The sequence below is a fragment of the Centroberyx gerrardi genome, chromosome 14 (assembly GCF_048128805.1).
Source record: "Centroberyx gerrardi isolate f3 chromosome 14, fCenGer3.hap1.cur.20231027, whole genome shotgun sequence".
Lineage (NCBI taxonomy): Eukaryota > Metazoa > Chordata > Actinopteri > Beryciformes > Berycidae > Centroberyx > Centroberyx gerrardi.
This window is the reverse complement of record NC_136010.1, coordinates 9,682,003-9,703,139: the sequence shown is the minus strand read 5'-3', so window position 1 is coordinate 9,703,139 and position 21,137 is coordinate 9,682,003. Positions and strand designations below refer to the sequence as shown.

The window sequence follows — 21,137 nt, the reverse complement described above, 5'->3', positions numbered from 1 at the left end:
AATCTGAGAATACAAGAACAAGCACTGTTTTGATGCTACACGTGATGTTGAAATTAAATGATTACACGTATTCACAGGACTAGACAGCTGAAAAATCGCAGTGAATCCACCCTTTTACAACTTAGTCCATAACTTTATCTGGGCAAGAAGCTGGGAAAGGCTAGAAATAGAAAGAAATCATTGCTGTCCTTTCGACACCGACGACGGCTGGTGAGTGCCGATTAAGCAGGCTAGCTAATCTCATCTGGCTAGCACAAACACACACATAACGTTACACACAAAATCAAGCAATAACCCTGTATGATTTTTTGTATTGGTAAATAAGCAGTGGTACCAGAGGACCACTGGCGGTTGAGTTTAGAAAGCAAAATGTGTAACGTACCCATGTACAGACTATCTGCAGACTGGTGAAATAATATTAGCATTTTGGGGGACTCCAACGGTCTTTAGGTACAGCAGATAAGGTGTTTAATACAAATAACGTTAGATTTCAATGGGAAAAAAACGTTAAATGCGATGGTCTGGTGTGTATATCTGTGGAACATCCAGTTATGTGATTTAATTAGAAAAAAAGAGGTTGATCAGTTGTTTGCTGGCTGGTTTGATTCTCTGTCGAGGGTAACCGAGGTGGGGGGAGGTTCAGGTTCTGGCCAATGACGCTATTGTGATACGAAAAGCTCCGCCTTCCGTGCGATCCGGGAGAGATTTATCGAACGCAACCAATGTTTTGGGACGTTTAAATTGCACTTCCGGACCTTGAATGACCAGACGACAGAAGGCAGGCACTTAAGGTCGTACGGGGCATATACACTAGTAAATAAAAATCCGCCGGTTACTGTGGCATTTGCGCCTAAGATATAATTTTCTTTTTGCTTCATTTATGCCTGTTTCTCTCCGTTATATCACATTTCATCAACAAGAACAATGTTGTAACTTGCACCATCGGCAGGTGCGACTCCACCTTAAAAATTGATGTCAGCGTTCATGCAGTTTGCATTTACGTCAACCGCATCGAGCACTAAACAGAGGCTTTCTTCATATTTCGTATGCTTGAAACAAAATATGGACAGACAGCTAGACACTGGTACCAATTTTAAATCAACCTGAATGCGACAGCTGCTGATTTATTCCCCATCGCCTCGAAGACGACACTGTGTTCAACGACAACCGCAACACAACCACCGGTAAAAAAAAAAAAATTATACTGTATATTCTTTCTTCTCCAGCCATTACATCCTGCTGATGATAGCTGCTGTTATTCAAAATAGATGGAGTGGGGGTTGGGGGTTGCTTCACATCATGTAAGGAGGCTTGATACATGAATAGAAACATTCCTCTGAAAGATTAGACTCGGCAACATTCATAGGGAACAAGATAGATGCATGCATGTATATAAGAGAGCCATGTAGCCTTTGTCTGGATGCCAGCCAAGGTTTTGAGCCAGAAAACGGGAAACAAGATTTGAAAAGCAAGACTTGGCTGTCCTCAGTGGCTCTCAACAGGACAACTGCTTTACCATGTCACTATCTGTTTTAACTTCTTATGCTGCAGCCTTGTATCTATATTCAGATGTCTCAATTTGCAGATTGTCTCATATTATTCCCTTGGGCACGAGAACACAGCGTCCTCTCAGACAGGCACATGGAGGTAACCTGGTCCTGTGTCTATTGTGTTTTGGAAAGTGGGAGACCCAGCGCTGGTCGCCATGCAGCTGTGGTGACATCTGAGATGGTCCTTAGTTGGACAATGCAGGGTATTTGTTGAGAGAGTTGTTGAAAACAGATGATAACATAAATATGATGCACTGATACTATGCTAAGGGTTTATTTGACTGGAGAGACACATGAGACTCAACTATGTAGATAACTGATAACATGTTACCGAGTGTGTGTGTGTGTGTGTGTGTGTGTGTGTGTGTGTGTGTGTGGAGCTAAATGAATGCAAAGGAAACACTACATTATATGAATATCAACGACAGCATCGTCAAAAGGAAACCAAGACTTTTTTTTAGCATCCCACTGTATGACATATCCACTTAAATGGCAGGCTAGTAAGTAGTGAGGTATGTATTTATTTTTTACCTTCATTTATCCAGGGAAGTGTTTTGCTACATATTCATGCTTTTTTTCTCACATTTATACAGTTAAACACATTCACACTTTCCATTACTAACACAGATCAGATCCACTGGAGAAATTGCTCTAAGGCACCTAAATAGTAGTTGAAGGAGGTAGTGTGTTACTTCTTCACTTTTCCCCACTGTGATTTTCCTAGTACTGGTCTGCGAATTCAAACCAGTAAGCTTCCGGTCATACGCCCGTTTAACTAACCTTTTCCCTTTTATCACTGCCACAAATTCAGAGTGAAGAGAATCAGTTCCTTTAGTCTGTTTTAGCGCTGTGATGTAACTATCTTAGTCGCGGTCTAATTTACACATTCAATAGTTTGCTTGTGGATTTTGAATATTCATCAGAGCATAATTTCTGAGATGCCACGTGACTCGACGGTTATGCAACAATCAAGTGTGTTCTCCACCAGAGAGCCGGGCGGATGAGAGTACAAAGGAAAAGGCTAACTTAGGCTACATCCTCTTGTCGCTCCTACCCTGCTGTCTACTGGCGGGGGGGCTCACAGCTAATTCTGGTGCAATTATACTTGCTGGTCAGGAGACATCGCAATTTGATTAGACAAGACAATCTAAGAGTCTTGGTTAGGTTAATCAAGAGATGAAAACAATGATTAAATTCCAGTTTAAGTAATAGTTTCCTTCTTTTGACCCTATCGTCATTGTCATGATAAGATATAATCAGTCCCAGCAATGAATGTCAAATACTCAGGCCAGCCAGCCTACTAGACTTTGTTAAGCTCACTGTACTGACTGAGATTTCTGTCATGCTGGTAGGCCTTGTGTCATAGCTGTCAAGATGACAACAGCTACACTGATTGTTTAGGACACCTGTCACAGCACCTGCGTGACCCCAGACAAGCTAAGGTCTCTCAGGTGGAAGCTGATGACTGAAGCATTTTTTTTTTTATTAGATAATGATATAGCCTACATTGGATTAGGGCTGGTGAATGTGACTTGACGACCCTCTGCGTGTTGCAGTTGCCCAGAGTGCGGCCCAGGCACGAGCCCGCGACCGCCACGCCAGGCACCATGATGGAGGGGGGCATGCAGCTGCTCAACCGCGACGGCCACAGCATCTCGCACAACTCCAAGCGCCACTACCACGACTCCTTCGTGTCCATGAACAGGATGCGGCAGCGCGGCCTGCTCTGTGACATTGTGCTCCATGTCTCCAACAAAGAGATCAAGGCGCACAAAGTGGTGCTGGCCTCCTGCAGCCCCTACTTCCACGCCATGTTTACCAGTAAGTTACAGGGTGTGTCTTGTTTCTCCTACCGCTGTTCTTTCAGCATGCTAACATGTCATATTACTTCCTGAACGCGCCACCTGTCTTCTCTCCTCTTTGTGCCTTTATCTCTGGAATCAGTGAAACGCAGCAGGTAGCACGGCTCAGATGTTTCACGCTCTGACATCAAACTGAGCTTCATTTTGCTCTGTTGGTTAGAGTTTGATAAAATGACAGCTCGTTTATGTTTGCTCTTCCTGTCTGGGTCACAGGTGGCCAGATGAGGTGTGTGTCCCAGATTTCCTGCTGCTGCCCCCTGCAGCTCAGACTAGACCTTTGTGACAGCATGTCTCCAGAAAGTCAGTAGACTGGCTTTGAGACTCAGCTGCTAGGCCTCCTCATCTGGCCAACTCACTAATTAGCCCATTTAAAAAAAAAAAATCTGCTGATCTTCCAAAAACAACACAACAGCTCTGGCAAAATAACAAAAGTGTGAGAGGGTCTGCCCCCCTGCAGAGCTTGTGCTCATGATTTCTTCTAATATATTAGTAGGAGATGGAGCGCTGTGGTGTTGGTGTAGAACCTCCTGACACTGAGATGTTTAGGAGTTGTTCAGATTCAGGAATTCAGAAAAATTACACCAGTCAAAACAACTGATAAAATAGTCAGCAACAAATGAGCTGAGCTAAAATTTGGCAGCAGTGCTGTATACATTAGGAGCTGCCATATGTCAGCGTGAGTGAACAGGGAGGCTAACAACTTTGCAAGAATTGTATTGATTATAACTTGCAGGCTAAATATGACGACTCTTGTCCTGTGCGCTCATGCAGATGAGATGTCGGAGAGTCGGCAGACCCATGTGACCCTCCATGACATCGACCCCCAGGCTTTGGAGCAGCTGGTCCAGTATGCCTACACAGCGGAGATTGTGGTGGGGGAAGGCAACGTGCAGGTAGGGAAGGAAGTTTTACATTATTAGCTTCTCTATCCACAACCAGCCTAAAAGAGAAATTTCATGAAGTTTTCACTAACAGACAAAATAAAGTAGACAAGATGGTCAAATTTGAGTATTCATTTGACCCGTAATTTTCACGTCTCATAAAGCACAAGGAGGCACAACAGACTCATTGTATTTCCACGTAAGTATAAAACTGCGCTCTTCCCAGACGTTGCTCCCAGCAGCCAGCCTGCTGCAGCTCAACGGGGTGCGGGACGCCTGCTGCAAGTTCCTCCTCAGCCAACTGGACCCCTCCAACTGCCTGGGCATCCGAGGCTTTGCCGACACGCACTCCTGCAGCGACCTGCTCAAGTCGGCGCACAAGTATGTCCTGCAGCACTTTGTGGAGGTGTCCAAGACAGAGGAGTTCATGCTGCTGCCACTGAAGCAGGTAGGGGTGACGCTTGATGTTTGCTTGAGTTTGGTGCTTTTAAGGAAGGCAGTTTCAAATGTGGCATATTCAGGGTGGGAAATAAACAATTGCTGACAAATCTGTCTGCTGGTAAGTGGCTGGTAAATTTGTCAGCCACACTGGCAGGTTGCCAGCCATGATTTGGAGGTGCTATTCTCTTCTAAAAACTAGAACAGACTTCATCACCCTGGGGAAATTGAGTGTAAAAGTGGCTGAATTTTGAAATGTACTAGACACTTTCCAGTAGACAAAAACGTTTCCTGCCCCGGTATATTCTGAATTTACGTTGTGACATTTGGTGGCAGCGGTGTAATATTTCTTTGAAATATGGTGATGAAATTGTATTCCTGAAAGGTATTTGTCGTGACTTTTTGGGTATACAACTTGATTGCTACGCTTCACTGAGTCAAGCTGACTGACTAATCCGCTCAGTTCCTTACAATCCTTACGACTGCTTGGTAGGAAGCCAAATAAAGGAAAAGATAGACAGATGTTCACTATACTAGAATGCACTTAGTTTTGTTTCTTCATATTGTTAATCCCCTTTTCCTCACAAATATGAGCACAGCTGCCTGTATCCAAACCGGTCCACCTCTCACCATAGACTCCTCAAAGGGCCGCCAAAGGAAAAGTAGCCCAGAGCATGCAGTTGTCTTTTCAGCCTTCATTAAGAAGACCTCTCTTCTTCCCCAGCTCCCTGCGTCAATCAGTGTCCCTTGTGGTTTTATCATCTCACTGTGCTTACATGGACTACTTTCTCTGGCATGCCAACTTAGCTCAGCTATCACTTATTCATCAGCTGGGCTCGGCAGTGGCAACACTGTGGGTCTCGTCCTGCAAGCGGTAATTAGGCAAAGCTAGTGATGTTTTCACAGCTGCTGTATACTCTTTATAGACCTAACAGCATTGCTTACTCCTTTTTATTGTGAAGGTTTTTATTTTACTCTTGCCATATTCAGCCAAGGTTTCCAGAGAATTTAGGCTAGCTATCAGTATTAGCCATCTTAAGTTTAGCTTTAAATAACAAATTAAAAAACACTTTTATGAACTTGCTTTTGTGTCCTGTTTTTGATTTTGCCCACTTATAATCTTGTGTTTTTTTCTCTTGAATTAATTTCCCAATTTTTTATATATTTTACTATTTCTTAGTTTTTATGCCATTTTGTAAACTGTTAAGTACTGTCTAAATACAGGTATTATTATTATTATTATCATTATTATGTTTAGAATATGTATATAGAATATACAGTGTATATATAGTATATATTTAGAATATTACGTTTTATGTTTTGGTAGAAATTCTTGGTGAATTGAAGTGGCAGAGGAAATAAGTAAACCAAAAAGCCGCCGACATCACTTTCCCATTATCTTCTCTCACCTCTCTGACAAACAAATCCCCACATGACTAAAGAGATTGTTCTCCATGAGAGTAACATGCTCAGCTTTGCTCTATCTGCGGCCTCCCAAGCCCTCAGACTGATTCTGTGTTTGGGCACAGTCCATTAGAAGAGTGAAAATTAAGCTGCATAAAGGCTGTTTGGAAATGAACCGCTGTAGCCGTCGTGCCACTCTTTCTTTTCTGTCTCTTTTCTATTTTTCTCGCTTCTTCTTTTCTTTGGCTTACCGGCCCTTTCTGTCTGCACCCCCGCCGCCCCCTTGCAGCTGTTCTGTGCCCGTCACAGATCTGCACCAGAGCTGGATTTATTTACTAGCTGCTCTAAGGGACTCTTAGCTCACAGAGCCGTGAAATATGCCCCATATTTCTTCCCATACTCTTTGAAGGAAGTGGCAAGGCATGACAGGATTGTGACTAGGCTGTCTGTTGATGCTCCTCAGATGTGGCATCGCATGCATGACATTATGCAGCCTACAGAGGATGGATGCAGCCCAATTACTGTGTGTGTAGTGGATGAAGACATCTTACGGCTTAAACACCCTCAAAAGTCCCTTTTATCCATACATCCCTCATTCCTGCTGCCATACCACAAGGACAGTTAATACAATCATAAACACAGCAAATTTTCTTTTTCATTTCTTACACTTGCAACCCCCCTCCTCCTCCTTCCTCTTCTATTTAAGTGAATGTGCTGCAGTATGTGCATGCAGAGGGGAGGGGGGCCCTGCAGGGTGGGGCAGTAGCAGTAGCAGCGGTAGCAGTTCTTCTCTGTGTGACGGTGGATTAGTGGATGCTGTTCCTGGGAGGCTGCTAACTATTGCCCTGATCTGGGCAGGCAGGAAGGCAGCAGCAGCTGGCTTCTCTGGCCCCACCCAGTCCTGCCAGCTTTGGGTTGATCTGGGAACAGAGCCAGCCAGCCAGCCAGCCAGCCAGCCAGCCACTCTTAGACTGCAGCACTCGCCAGGCCACAGACACACATACACACACGCACGGGTATCCAAAATATCCAACACCCACACTACACATGTACTGTCTTAATAGTAGCCCACAAGCAATCATATGTCAATGCCAAAAGTTAAAATAGTGCTTAATCTCGAGTAGAATGGTTTTATTATCAGTGGCTCATGCGCTTTACTTCCCATGTGTGTGTTTATGTAAACCTTGACATGTTTTGGAGTACATATTTTTCATTGAGCGGATTAGGAATGTGATTTTCTCTTTTCTTTTTCAGGTGAAGGCTTTTTGAACACCCATTTCTTTTCATTTCTAATGGAGATTTTCGGTGTTGTCCAGACCACATCACAGAGAATTTCTCAGTGTGAATTCAAGACGTTGCAAATTTGAATTTGAGACAGTTGCTCTCCTTTTGTCCTGTCCACCCAGGTGCTGGACTTGATCTCCAGTGACAATCTGAATGTGCCATCAGAAGAGGAGGTGTACCGCGCCGTGCTGAGCTGGGTCAAACATGACATAGACGGGCGCAGGCAACACGTACCTTGGGTAAGACTTAAATGTAAAAACATAGTTCCACCTGTCTCACCACAATCCAGATGATTTATTACTATTCACATTTCTGTGTTGGAATATTCAGATATACAAAATACCTCCAAAATAGTCTCTCTTGCATTTCTCTCTTGCAACGCATTCCCTCCCTCCTCCTCCTCCTCTCAACCTTTTCCACCTCCCAACCCCCACACCACCCACCATCCATCTCGCCCCCAGCTGATGAAGTGTGTGCGGCTGCCGCTGCTGAGGCGAGACTTCCTGATGAGCAACGTGGATACAGAACTGCTGGTGCGTCACCACTCAGAGTGCAAGGACCTGCTGATCGAGGCCCTCAAATACCACCTGATGCCTGAGCAGAGGGGCGTCCTGAGCAACAGCCGGACGCGCCCGCGGCGCTGTGAGGGCGCCAGCCCTGTGCTCTTCGCCGTCGGTCAGTGTGCCCCTGAAGGTACCCACTAGGGTACACACTCTTGCCGCACACATACACAGTTCACTTAGATTCTCATGTCACCCTGTGCACATATCGGTGTTTCCTTTAGTGTCGTTGCGGTAGCCCTGCACAGCTCGAAAATTGCCCCCACAACTAAAGCATGTAAACACAATGAAAATTTGTCTGTAAGAGTTTAATTTACAACCTGCAACTAATTGCACCAAGGTTGCATTGTGTAAAGCCAGCCTTATAACACAATTGTCCATATATCAGAATATAAATATCCAAATAAAACCATTCCTCAGCTCCAGTACCTACTGGAACTGATCCTGGAAGAACCTGGGTGAACCTGGGTCTCACAACCAAAATGACCCCCACACTACAAAGCATTCTACAGGAAGCGGTGACACATATTGCACAACACATATATGCTTATATTCACTCTGTCTTTCATTCATACATACTGACTGAAGTGCTACTGACTGAAAGTGACTTACGTTATTGCTTGGACTTAAAGTTTCTGTTATCGTTCTCTCTGTGTGTGTCCCAGGCGGTGGCAGCCTGTTTGCCATCCATGGGGACTGCGAGGCCTACGACACCAGGACAGACCGTTGGCACATGGTGGCATCCATGTCCACTCGGCGGGCACGGGTGGGCGTGGCGGCCATCGGGAACAGACTCTACGCCGTGGGAGGGTGAGTGATGAGCTTCTTCAGACCGACCGTTGATCCAAAAGTAGTGATCCTCAGCTCGTACACTTATCTCTCACTCAAACACTACAACTCATTATATGATGTGAACTTGCTCTGACTGTCATAACATAAAGAGCAGGCTCTAGCAGGAGGAAAATGCAGATCATTTGCATTGGAAATAATACTGGGCGATGGCTATGCAAAAATGGACTTTATAAGGGAGCTTTATTATCCTTGTGCCCAAGATAAAGCCGTTAAAGGATAACGCTGGTTTTTTTTATGCATTTCTTACCATCAACAAATCCTATGAAAATAACAAAATCAGCAATGATTTTGTTTTGCTAACAAGTCTCGTCCATGTAGCCGCTGCCCAATGCAGCCATGTCCCAGCAGCCATAGAACTCCATTGTATTAAAAAAACGATTTAAAAACACGTCAAAGAGCCATGCCGTTGCTCTGGGCAACATATTTCATCATCGCGATGCACCGGGCCAGCCGACCTTTTCCTCAAACAACTTAATAAGCCGGCTGTAAACACGTTTGCGATCTCAGGAAAGTAGTTCCGTAGCACCGAAAATAGTCCCCGGCGTAATGAAGAACTTGTTCCCATTTGAATTTGATTTGGTAATAACTACAGCAGCCTGACTTTTCGTGGTAACAGCGATTTTTAAAATTGAAACTATGTCTTTGTGAGCTGTATTTCAAGGTTTTTAGCTTACAATTGGAGCCAATGACTTCCGAGTTGAAGGCCAAAAAGGGAACGTGGGAAGTCGGAAAGTAACGGGAGTAGAGCAAACGCATTGTTGATTTTGTTATCTGAACAGAGTCTGTAGCTGCTTTTTGAAAGTGTCAGCAGAGTCCGCAGATTTTAAGTCCAATGGAAGAGCGTTCCACAGTTTAGGAGCCACAATTTCAAAATATACTATACTATACTATAATACAGGGCAATATACTGTCACTTCAATATCCATCGGCAAAAGGCCTCTTCTGATTCGTTTGTCCACCTCTCTTCAGGTATGATGGCACCTCAGACCTGGCAACCGTGGAGTCCTACGACCCCGTCACTAACTCTTGGCAACCCGAGGTTTCCATGGGAACACGGCGGAGCTGTCTGGGCGTGGCGGTCCTGCACGGCCTACTGTACGCCGCCGGGGGTTACGACGGAGCTTCCTGCCTCAATAGGTATACAGACTTAGTGTTGGCTTGGCCCATGAGACAGCTGGTTTGATACTGGGCTCCTGCCTACTGGAGTGCTTGAATAGAAAATTATACTCTCTAGAATGTGACTTTGATTGATTGTATTTTGATTTTGTGAATTGTTGTATGTTGTTTATTTTCATATTTTATGTTTGTCATGATGCTGCTTCTTGGCCCTTGATTCTTAATCTCAATGGGACAACCGGGTGAAATGAAGGTTAAATAAAAGTGGACAGTTCCAGTGTTATAAAGCAATAAAATAGCATCCTTGTACTGAGTGAGAATCATAATGTTTTTCTCTCTCCTTCCTCCTCTTACAGCGCTGAGCGTTATGACCCTCTGACCAGTACGTGGACCTCCATTGCTGCCATGAGCACCAGGAGGAGATATGTCCGAGTAGCCACCCTGGGTAGGAACTGGCCACACACATAACATGAACATGGTGTTCTGTGTGTATGTTTCACTATTTATATTTAAATGTCATAAAACTTGACAAGATGGACTTGGCAGGCTGGTATTCCACTGCTAATATTTACAAAATCTTTAACAGTATTCTCAGTGTTCACTCCCTTTTCCCCACCAGATGGTAGCTTGTATGCAGTGGGAGGTTATGACAGCTCCTCACACCTCGCAACAGTGGAGAAATATGACCCTCAGGTAAATGCCATGCTGTTAAATTTATCACCAAGCGAACTCATCTGTTGTCTGGTTCAGATCAACTGCATGTGGAAAACGACAAAATACATCACCGGTGAATGTATAACGCTACGACTTGTGCTCTGTGTTGTGATCGGCTGAGCAGAGCAACACGTGGACGGCCATCGCCAACATGCTGAGTCGGCGCAGCAGTGCCGGGGTGGCCGTGCTGGAGGGCATGCTGTATGTTGCTGGGGGCAACGACGGCACCAGCTGCCTGAACTCGGTGGAGAGGTTCAACCCCAAAACCAACACCTGGGAGGGAGTGGCACCCATGAACATACGCAGGTTAGTCTGGAGGACAATAAATCATCCCCACTTTTATCAACATTCATTTTTCAGACATTAGTTTAATGGCCATAAACAAATGAGACCACCAGGTCAGTTTTTGTGTGGAATTACACAAAATGGCACAAAACAGGAAACATTTTGACTTTGCAAGTAATACACAACTTTATTCCAGCTCCATTTTCCCTTTTTATTTGATACTTTACAGTAGAGAGAGACAGGAAAGATGACATGCGACAAAGGGCCTGGGCTGGATTCAAACCCAAGATGTTGTGATTACATGGCATATCCAGCTGAGCCATCAAGACGCTCCCATTTCCACTACTCTAACTGCATAGTTTCAACAAGACATTGGCTTAGCTCATTGGAATGCATATTCACTGTCATCAAAGGCTGTTATCGGCTCTTATCCTTCTTCTTGCACTTCAAAACAAACACACATGTAGTGATGCCAAGGAGAGGGAGGGGGGACAAGTAGCAACATCTCTGGGGTTTATGGGGAATGTGGTCTTAATTTTGAGAAACACAAAATGCTACACGTAGCACCTTTAAACCAAACTACCATTTAGCCTTAAGTTAAGGTAGAAGGACCTCCTTGGTAGGACCGGAAAATAACACTAATTACTGTAAGTGCTGCCTGTATGCAGCTTGTGGAAAAGGTACCGCTGCTGCAATTATTTTGTCCTGCAGAAAATCTTTACCGTCTAAAGCCTTGGATTTTGTGCAGCTAGACTAAAAAGATGGGGCATTTGGATGTCTTTGCTTCCTTACTGCATAAACCTCAAATGACCTATTTTCCCCAAAAGTTGTCTCTTTCTAGGCCGTAGTAGATGACGCTTGTCTAAAGGATGATTAGTGAGGAAGGCCTGCATGCAATACATTCAGAGAGATGGCACTGTATTGATACAAGATTGGCTTCAGGGACTGAGATATAGAGATGTAGCAGCCTTGGATTTTTGGAGACACCAGCGAATTTACTCATTCCCCAATCCCCTACACAGACACACACACACACACACACACACAGACACTCTCACTTGCTCGAGTGTTAGTCAGTAAGAGAGGATAGGAGCAGGGAAACTTGACAACAGTTGACTCTGCAACCCCATGAATAAACCATGGTGTTAATCAGCTACGTGCTTTTCTTATCCAGTTGCTGAGAGGCTCCATTTACACATTGCAAAACATTGCACTATCATCACCACTTCTCACTCTTCTGTAGTCACTTCTATCTCACTCTTCTCTTAAGATTTCCTCAGTTTTTTAATGCAAATATTGATGATTCTAATGCTAATGACATGACATGAATTGACATGAATTGGCATGAGATCTAACAGCAGAAGCACACAGCACTGTGTAATATAATGCTGCAAGCGGCAGTTTGGAGGAATAGTCTAAGAGTAGGGAAAATGTCTTTAAACTGGAAGACCAGGGTTCAACCCCCTCTGGAGGGGGCAGGCGAGAAGAGAATTTCTTCTTCAGGGATCAATACAAAATAGTTATGGTATTTTCACTGGTAGTGGCTTTACAGCTCCTGCAATTGCATTCTGATGTGTGCCTAAAATCACACTGGTTTTAGACTGATATATCGAGCCGATTTTGGTCTTTTATTAAAAATGAGATATCGGCCAATAAGTGTCGTCCACCTCCAATATGATGGAGGTTCCTCACTGACCACAGCTAGTGAATGTGTTTTAACCTGCCTCACCATGCCTAAAGGAGCTGCCAACCCAACCCAGCTAAAAGAATTTAATTGGTATGAGTTTCAGTGGAGAGTTTTTTTTTTTGTTACATGATCTAAATAATAATAATAATAATAATAATAATAATAATAATAATAATAATAATAATAATAATACATTAATACATAAATAATGATAATATTACATACAATATGATAATAATACATAAATTCTGTTTCAGAGCCTTTTCCACCCTGTCAAGTATCAAATTCAGGGCGAAACACTGAATCCTGGTGTTTTTTATTTTTGGGGCATGAAAAAATGGTCAAATTTATAGATATTGAATGGTGGCACAAAATATTGGCTGTTGGCAGTTTCAGTGCAAATATATCCGTATAGGTATCAGTATCGACCTTCAAAACCAGCCAAATGCCCATTCTCAACCATACACATTTCTGAGGCAAAATATGTGAAGCTATTTCTTGAGCGGTTAGAATTTATCTGTAGTGACGAACCCAAATGTCCCAAATATTTACATGGGTGATTCATGTTCTCTGCCATCTGCAGTGCAAGCTCACTGCATCACCAATGCAAATTAACAGGTGCTGGGTACTGACACTCTGATTACACAGATCTTCAGCTAGAAAAAACACTTCTAATGCATGAAGATCATTATCAAGCTAGCAGCTGCAAAGATGAATATACACACATGGCCATGGAACAGTAAATATGGCTATTCATGACATGCATACTTTATGCAATGTATTTTGAATTGGACACTCTCCTCTGGCAGTCCATATTAGACCACCTCTCCTTTTTTTCTAGTAGTTTGCCTCCTTGGGAACCCTTTGCCCTTTTCCTCACCCTTCATGGTTGCACATTGATATTCAGCTGGCGTCAGTGTTTTCACCTCTTCACAGGGTGTTTTTGATCATTCATTTTGCCTCAGTGCTTCGATCTAATCAAAATCTGACCTCTCCCCTGATCTGCTTGCTTGCAGGAGCACCCATGACCTGGTGGCCATGGACGGCTGGTTATACGCGGTGGGCGGCAACGACGGCAGCTCCAGTCTCAACTCCATCGAGAAGTACAACCCGCGGAGCAACAAATGGGTAGCGGCTTCTTGCATGTTCACGCGGCGCAGCAGCGTGGGCGTGGCCGTGCTGGAGCTGCTGAACTTCCCGCCGCCCTCCTCGCCCACCCTCTCGGTTTCCTCCACCAGCCTTTGACACGGGGTCACCACCCGGCTGACCTCAGCCTCTGCTGCTACAGCCCAGACCGGCTCTGGGAAGAGACGCAACTGCTCAGTTTGAGAGGAGGAGAGAGTGGATGAGTAAATGGTTGGAGGGGAGAGAATGGAAAGAGGGAGGGGGTGAAATGAGGTTCCTGGTTTGGTTCGTATACAGTACCCTCTAGAATTATTGGCACCCATGGTAAAGATTTGCCAAATAGGGATTAAAAATACATACAACATAAGCAATTAATTTTAATCTTGGCTCTAAAAATGTATACAATTCTGTCATTCAGAGGCAATTGTTAAAAAAATAGTTCATTTCTAATGTGTGGTAACATTTAATCTCAAGAGATGGCTGCCTCAGTTGTCAACAATCTTCCATTAACTTTTTACCTTTTTACTTGTATATTGAGTACCTTAGAGTGGTGATCTTAAGGTGAACAGAACACAGAACAGAAAAATAACAAGAAAATGTACCCTAGAATGCACCACAGTAATACTCAAGTTGTGGTTTCAGGCTAATATCCTCCTTTGAAGTCCCCATACCTGTTCACTTATTTAATATTTCATTAGTTAACGATGGTGCCCACAACACACCAGAGAGAATAACGGCTAAACCTTATGATCCATTGAGAATTACTCAAATGGAGTGCAGGCTTTAAGCATTATAAATAAATACACCTTCTAGTAATATTGATAGGTTTTATTGGAATGACATTATATATAAGTGAAATTTACCTTGCAACAAATTATGGAGGGCTTACTTACTTTATATTGGCTTTGCAACAAAGGCAAACAATTGTCAATAATAGTAACAACCACCTTTTTTGAGAATGAACTACTTTTCTCAATTTGCCTCTTAAACACTGATTTTTTTGTGCACAGAATCTAGCTTGTTAATTATGGGTGTCATCTACTTTTTACAACATTTATGGATCCTCTTTACCAAGGGTGGCAGTAATTCTGCAGGGCACTGTACCTGGTCTGGATCTCTGAAGTCCCACTGTACAGCTCCACCATACAGATACCAGCTCCCACTCTCTTGAAGAATACAAGAGAATAATATCCTTAGATAAAGATGTGTAAACATATTCACCAGTCTTTCCTTGCATCCCACTATTTTCTCACCACTCCAGTGTTTGACACTATCGTGAAACGTGGCGGTCACTTAATTCACGTGCAATGTAAAATCTTTTGGTTCGATGCTCCTGTCCTCCCCAAAGGTTTTCTTTTGATATCACGATTTTTTTCAATAATGTATCAAAGAGAAACCGAATGATTTTATTTTAGGAATGTAGCTTTTGACTGGTTATACCACGCATGTTTATTGGCATAGTCTCCCGACAGGAGAATAAAACTGTTGTAGTGCTGATATGCCACACTAGGTGGCAGTAACAGGCAATGTTCTTCCCCTTCCCACACCACAGGAGTGCATGGACACCAACAAGCTAGAAAAGCTAGGCCCTGTCGCTACTCAGACTTGTAAATGAGTTAGAGTCCTTTTTTATAAGAACAGAGAATAGTTATGTTGAATTATATTTCTTATTTATAACATGTAGAAATAGTAATATGTTTTAAAGATGCTTTGAGAAAGAAATGGACCAGAGCTATGCCTATTTAAAGAGTGTTTTAATATATTTATTTTGGTGTGTGATGTGCATATCATGGATGGAAATGACAAAGAGAATGTCTAAGGGTTTAAGGGTAGTTCAGTTTGTGTGGAGTTGTACATGTGGGAGTTTTGCTTTTCCTAGTCAAGAGGACTGATCATTGCACTTTCATATGCAGCATTTCACCTGCATTTCTTAATGTTTCTTCACTGCCACAAGCATGATCTCACACATGACATTGTGTCCGCTGCTTTTGTTGCTTGCCAACCTGTTGACCAGTTAATGAAAGGACTCTCTATTGTTGTACACTTCTCATTCATATTTGTAAGAGGACACAATGGTGGATATAATCCATGGACCCATAGGACAGTTTCAAATGACATTACAGTCAAAAGTAATAGTTTACTTACCAACACTTGACACTAACGAGTAACAGTGAAGTGTAATGCTGTTGACACTTGGTGCTGTCATTTTCCCTTTCACACTCTTCAAAGTGTGTCGTCTTGTTATTTTACCTCATCCTTGCATTGTTTGAATGGATCCAAATCCAATGCAGAAAAGTTGATCTACAAACATGTTACAACTTGCAGAGTTACCACAAAACGTAACGCAACTCTGAACTTAGGTAAGACAAGATGTGGAAAGCATATGACGCTGTTTCCAGTGAATTGATACTGGCTTATAATCCGTTGTGGTGGGGGGGGGCATGAGATTTCCCTGAGCACCTCTGAACTTCCAGGGTCTGAAATAAATGGATAATTTTGAGTCTTTTTGACTCTGTTATGAATACCTAGGTTTAATTAATGTGTAGCGCAGTGATACCATTCCAAACTTCTGAGAAGTTGCCTTTTTCCTTTTTTTGAAGGATTTTGTTGATCCGGTTCTGTTTATCTAAAACAACCCTATTCACTTAGGTGTTAGAGAGGACCCAGTAGAATAGGGGGCTGTGATTGTCTTATGGAGATGCTATTCTAATGTGACGCTGGTATGAGTCAGGAACCTCCAGAGAAAGGCACACACAACCACATAAGACGTTGGCCTCCATTCTATGGATCGAACTGTAAATAGAAAGATTCCTCAAGTTATCTTAAATCCATTTGTGCAATGTCAATGTGACTGTAGCTTTTTTTTTAGTTTGTGTTCAATGTGGTGACTATTGTTTATTTATGATATGTTTGTTATTTATGAAGAACTTTAAAATATTAAATTTTGCACTATTGCGAAATGGAGCAATACACTATAAAAAGAAATAAAGATGTTTTCAGGTGTGATTACTGAGTTTTCCGAGTTTTGAACCCACACAAACGCACTGTGTCGGCCAATATGTGTCCATTGTTGAGCAAGACGCTGAACCGTACCTACTCACTAATTGATAGTTGCTCTGGATAAGAGTGGCAGCCAAAAGCCTAATAAAAACGCACAAACACACACATTAAAAGTTGTGTTGCTAACAGCATGAGTTTGTTGCTAGGCTCACTACACAGTATCATTGGGTACCTTCCCAGCATACTCCTCTTTCACACTGATCTGAGTGGACAGCTGAGCACTCTCACTTTACCCCTCATGACCTCAGTCACATGGCATGCACACCTGTGGCTGCCTCTGTGCACACACAGTCAAACCTATGAACTCTGACTCTACCCAAACACATACAGACTCGGACCAAATCTACACACATGCAAATACACCTATAGCTTTGAATGAGACAAGTGGTTAACTGAAGCTGCACACACAGAGCTGGGCCTATTTCCTGAGTGCAACACATGGAAAGAGCATCTGTGTATGCATGGGTATACTTGTAATGGCATTATATATTGTAAATACAGAAATTAGACTATTCTGTTATGTTACTTAAATGTTCAAAGTTATTCTGATTACAGATACTTGTTGAAAATTAGAGAATTACTTATGGGAATAGTCATAAGGCCATTTAAATAGTGTCAGATGGTCTTTATAAAATGTGCCACAGAGGAGAATTTGTTTGCAAACGTGAAATAAACTTCCTGAACATTGTAATTTTTCACTTTTTCACATCTCTACCTTAATACCTCAAATATGGAAAAGTAATCTGAAAGTAACTACCAGTAATGACATGACTGAGTTTGCGTAATCCTTTGCGCTATTGATTGCAATGTCGATGAGGTAACTAGTAATCATTTCAAAGTAACCTGCCCAACCCTGGTGTTTATGTGCCTGCACATGTGCAGTACAGTATGTGTGTGTGTTGGGGGGGTTGATGACGGCATGGGTCACCTCTGCTGCTATGAGGATGCTAATGAGTTTACAACCTGTCTGGCTGGGGTGGGGTGTGTGTGTGTGTATGTGGCACGGGGGGGTGTGAGCGTAGTCCAGTCAGTTCTTTCTCTCTCTTCCCAGCATTCCTGCCACTGCAGCCTCTCCTCTTTCCCCTGGTGTCAGCCTCTGCACGGCCCTTATCAGGCCATGGAGATGCTGTCACCGTCTCTGGAAGGAGCGAAGTGTCAACTGGACCTTCAGCCTGTTGCTTTAGATAAGACAGGCCCTGTAATGGAAAATCTGTCAACCCCGTCAAAACTATTTATGAATGTATGGCACATAGCGGTGTGTGTTTAGTGTAGGGATCATAAGGAAGGCTTTAATGCTCAGACAAACACAAGACTAGGAGGCGCGCTCGACAGGCGACCTATATAATTGCGTTGGTTTACCAATGTACATCCCTTGGACAAATTATTTCTTAATGTTGGTGCCCTATATTAGGTATGGGTTACTTACATATGTGCAGTTTAGAGTAGATACAAATTGCTAAAAGTATAAAGTGGTCATTTGTGGAAGTAAGGCGTCATAATGATTCAAAGGAAAACTACCAACCTCAACAGACAAGCCACTGCAACACATTCCAATTAACTACCTTTAATCTTTAATATGATTTACTGGGCTTCTGTCTTCCATGTTTACAGTAATGTTTCCGAGTAAAAGGGAATACAATATGATGTAATCAACGTACTACATGACCTCCCACCTCCATATCAGTATGTGTGTCTGTCTATGTGTGCATTTATGTTTCCTTTTAATTAAAAAAGTCAGCTGAAATTAGGTTGAATCAGTTCTGTGGTATATGACAATGAAATAAGCGCCCACCTCAATCATTAAGAAACGTTGTATGCGGCAAAAATAGGGATCTACTAAATTAAAAAATGGAATATACTTAGATTGACTGATCTTGTCTTCAAAGGAGGGCCAGGGTCCAATTAAGATTCCTTTATGGTTGTCCTGTGTGAGAACTTTGGCACGTCTGATTCTCTGTCGGACACCTGATGTTGGGGGCCTCATATCCAGACTCCGCTTTAGTGGCCTGAGGTGTGACTTTAGCACCGCCGCTCTCACCCACTGAGTCTGGATAAACACAAACGAGTCACTTCTCGGGGGGAGCCAAAGTTCAACTCACCACACAGGCAGGGAGGAACAATTTGGATTCACAATTTTTTATCTGTTATTTTGCCCAGATATTATATATCTGATAAAATGCAACAGGCAGTCTAAACTGTCAGTGAATTCAATCATAGGCAGAATTTGCAGAAGCAGAAATTCCAAAATAACTGTGTCTAGGGGATTCTCCGCATACCGTCCTGGGGGGGGAGCTGAGTCAAGGAAGGAAATATGCCTCATTTTTGGTGAGCAGACACTGAAAGAGAGAAGAATACAGATTCATGCAGTAGTCATTTCTAATGGGAAAATATGCAGGCTATTGTCAGGATACAGCTCATTCAGGAATTGCGAGCTCCACCGCATGAAACAGGGGAGGGTAAAATAATGAATGGGCTGTTATTCTTTCTGGATATAGTGTTGGTGTTGGCAAAGCACCCTGTATTTCCTCTTCCCGTCAAGCAATGTGGCACAAGACCGTAGGATCGAGTGAGGCAAATGTCAAACCACTGGAATAGAAAGATGGTATCCACTGTATCAATCTAAACATACCCACAAAATCGGTTATTTAAATATAATAAACATGTAGGCCATCTACACATAAAATAATAACTAAAACCTACTCTGGGCATCGTGCCTGTCTGATATGACTGTAGGCTTGAGAAGCTGTTTGCCATCTTGTGCAATGATGGGTGAAATAACCGCAGAGAGAGTTGCATCCTATCCATGTTTATCCTGTAATCCTGGTGTAAACCAGTTGATGCCCTTTACAGGAAACATCCAACTGAAACTGGAGTGACCTCAGTGAGAAAATTCCCTCAGCGAGTCTTCTGGTTTTCTCATAAGGCTGCCTTCCTATCTTAAGGAAAACTGCGGCAGAGAGGTGAGTCACCATGTTGTCTGCATGTACTATCAAGCACACCGATGCTCTTTTCCATGATGACCCATGTCCAGACCGGGTTGGGCAAGTTGCTTTTATGGAAATGAAACCAACAGATTTGTTACCTACGTTAAACTGTAATCACAATGCAATCAACTGATAACTGGATTACTCAGAAAAGTAATCTGTTTTTCAGTGGTTACACTTTACTTAACAATGGCCTTATTCAACCTGTGCACTAAACCCATGGAAAAGTATTGTAAGCAATATTACTTGATGGAAACTTCTCTAATACATAATGTACATACAACAGTGTATCAACACCGTTTTAATGAAGACATTTGAATGGTGTGTTACCCTTTCAGTTACTTTTGGTTTACTTTGCCTCCAAAATCTATAGAATATGAAGTTAAGCAGACATGTTTATCCAGTTTATTGACTAAAAATTATATTGCGTTGTACTAATTTATACACATAACCAAAGTTATTATTACTTCTCGATTCTCACAATCAAAAATAATCTTTCCCTTCAAAAATGAGAGGAAAAGCAAGAAAAAATCCAGAAGTAATTTTATTTTATTATTATGATTTTTTTTCATAATGCAGTTAGTGTTTGTTTAGTAAATATAATGGATTACAGTGTAATCTGTTACTTCTCTCCAACGCCAGACATACCATAATTCATGGCTTCAGTGGCTTGATAACACCCAAATTTCAATTAGAAAATTTTACAGTGAAGTAACAATAAAATATTCTTAATGTTCTTGACATTCATGATAATAAGAAGATAACTTAAATAAATTGCATAGCTATAAATCTAAATGATCTCAGTCAATATTTACTCGAGAGGATCCTTTACTAATGAATGTAAAATAGAGACATTCATGTCCTTGTTGGATTATTAGACCTGCTGTGAAACATTACAGGACACATTTTCTTTCATCAGTAGTCTTTTTGGTGGCTGAGCCTTTGATCTAACATGTGGCTTAATTAGGAGGGAAAGTGTTTCACACCTTACTACTTCTCATTCTGAAGACAAACCCTACTCAGTGCCAATTAAGTGAGTGGCAGACCTTTACTCAGTGAAATCAGATCAGAAACATCAGTAGCAGACGCAGATGAGGCAAGATAATCATAATCATTTAATCTGTCTGCATTTCATTCACTGATGTGATAAAGACATTTTCCTTGGTCAGCTTTACAGCTTATCTGTCACTTAACGGTACTATTTATATCAAATTACACTACAGGCAGTCCAATCAGCATTCTCCACTGATTAAATTACTAGACCTAAGTGGCATAACCTTGTCACGGTCTCTGGGCCTATCAGACTGGGTTAGAGAATATTATCTTAGAGGCTGG

The 21,137-nt window shown here is 42.4% G+C and overlaps 1 protein-coding gene across 1 annotated transcript; it reads left to right on the top strand.

The window, feature by feature from the left end:
• Window positions 1-153: 153 nt before the first annotated feature.
• On the top strand, window positions 154-13,878 carry klhl17 (kelch-like family member 17). The gene is made up of 12 exons (XM_071908782.2): window positions 154-210; window positions 3,107-3,371; window positions 4,184-4,305; window positions 4,520-4,741; window positions 7,542-7,658; window positions 7,881-8,094; window positions 8,645-8,789; window positions 9,801-9,968; window positions 10,304-10,392; window positions 10,567-10,640; window positions 10,786-10,967; window positions 13,650-13,878. Exons 2-12 carry the CDS (start codon window positions 3,158-3,160, stop codon window positions 13,876-13,878), a joined length of 1,776 nt encoding a protein of 591 aa, XP_071764883.1. The 5' UTR covers window positions 154-210; window positions 3,107-3,157.
• The last annotated feature ends 7,259 nt before the right edge of the window (window positions 13,879-21,137 follow it).

What these genes read in the sequence shown, in the direction of transcription:
- klhl17 (XM_071908782.2), top strand. Translation starts at nt 3,158, where the DNA reads ATGATGGAGGGGGGCATGCAGCTGCTCAACCGCGACGGCCACAGCATC. An exon ending in GCAGGCAACACGTACCTTGG is followed by an intron (nt 7,659 to 7,880) that starts GTAAGACTTAAA and finishes TCTCGCCCCCAG; the next exon opens with CTGATGAAGTGTGTGCGGCT. An exon ending in CCCTGTGCTCTTCGCCGTCG is followed by an intron (nt 8,095 to 8,644) that starts GTCAGTGTGCCC and finishes TGTGTGTCCCAG; the next exon opens with GCGGTGGCAGCCTGTTTGCC.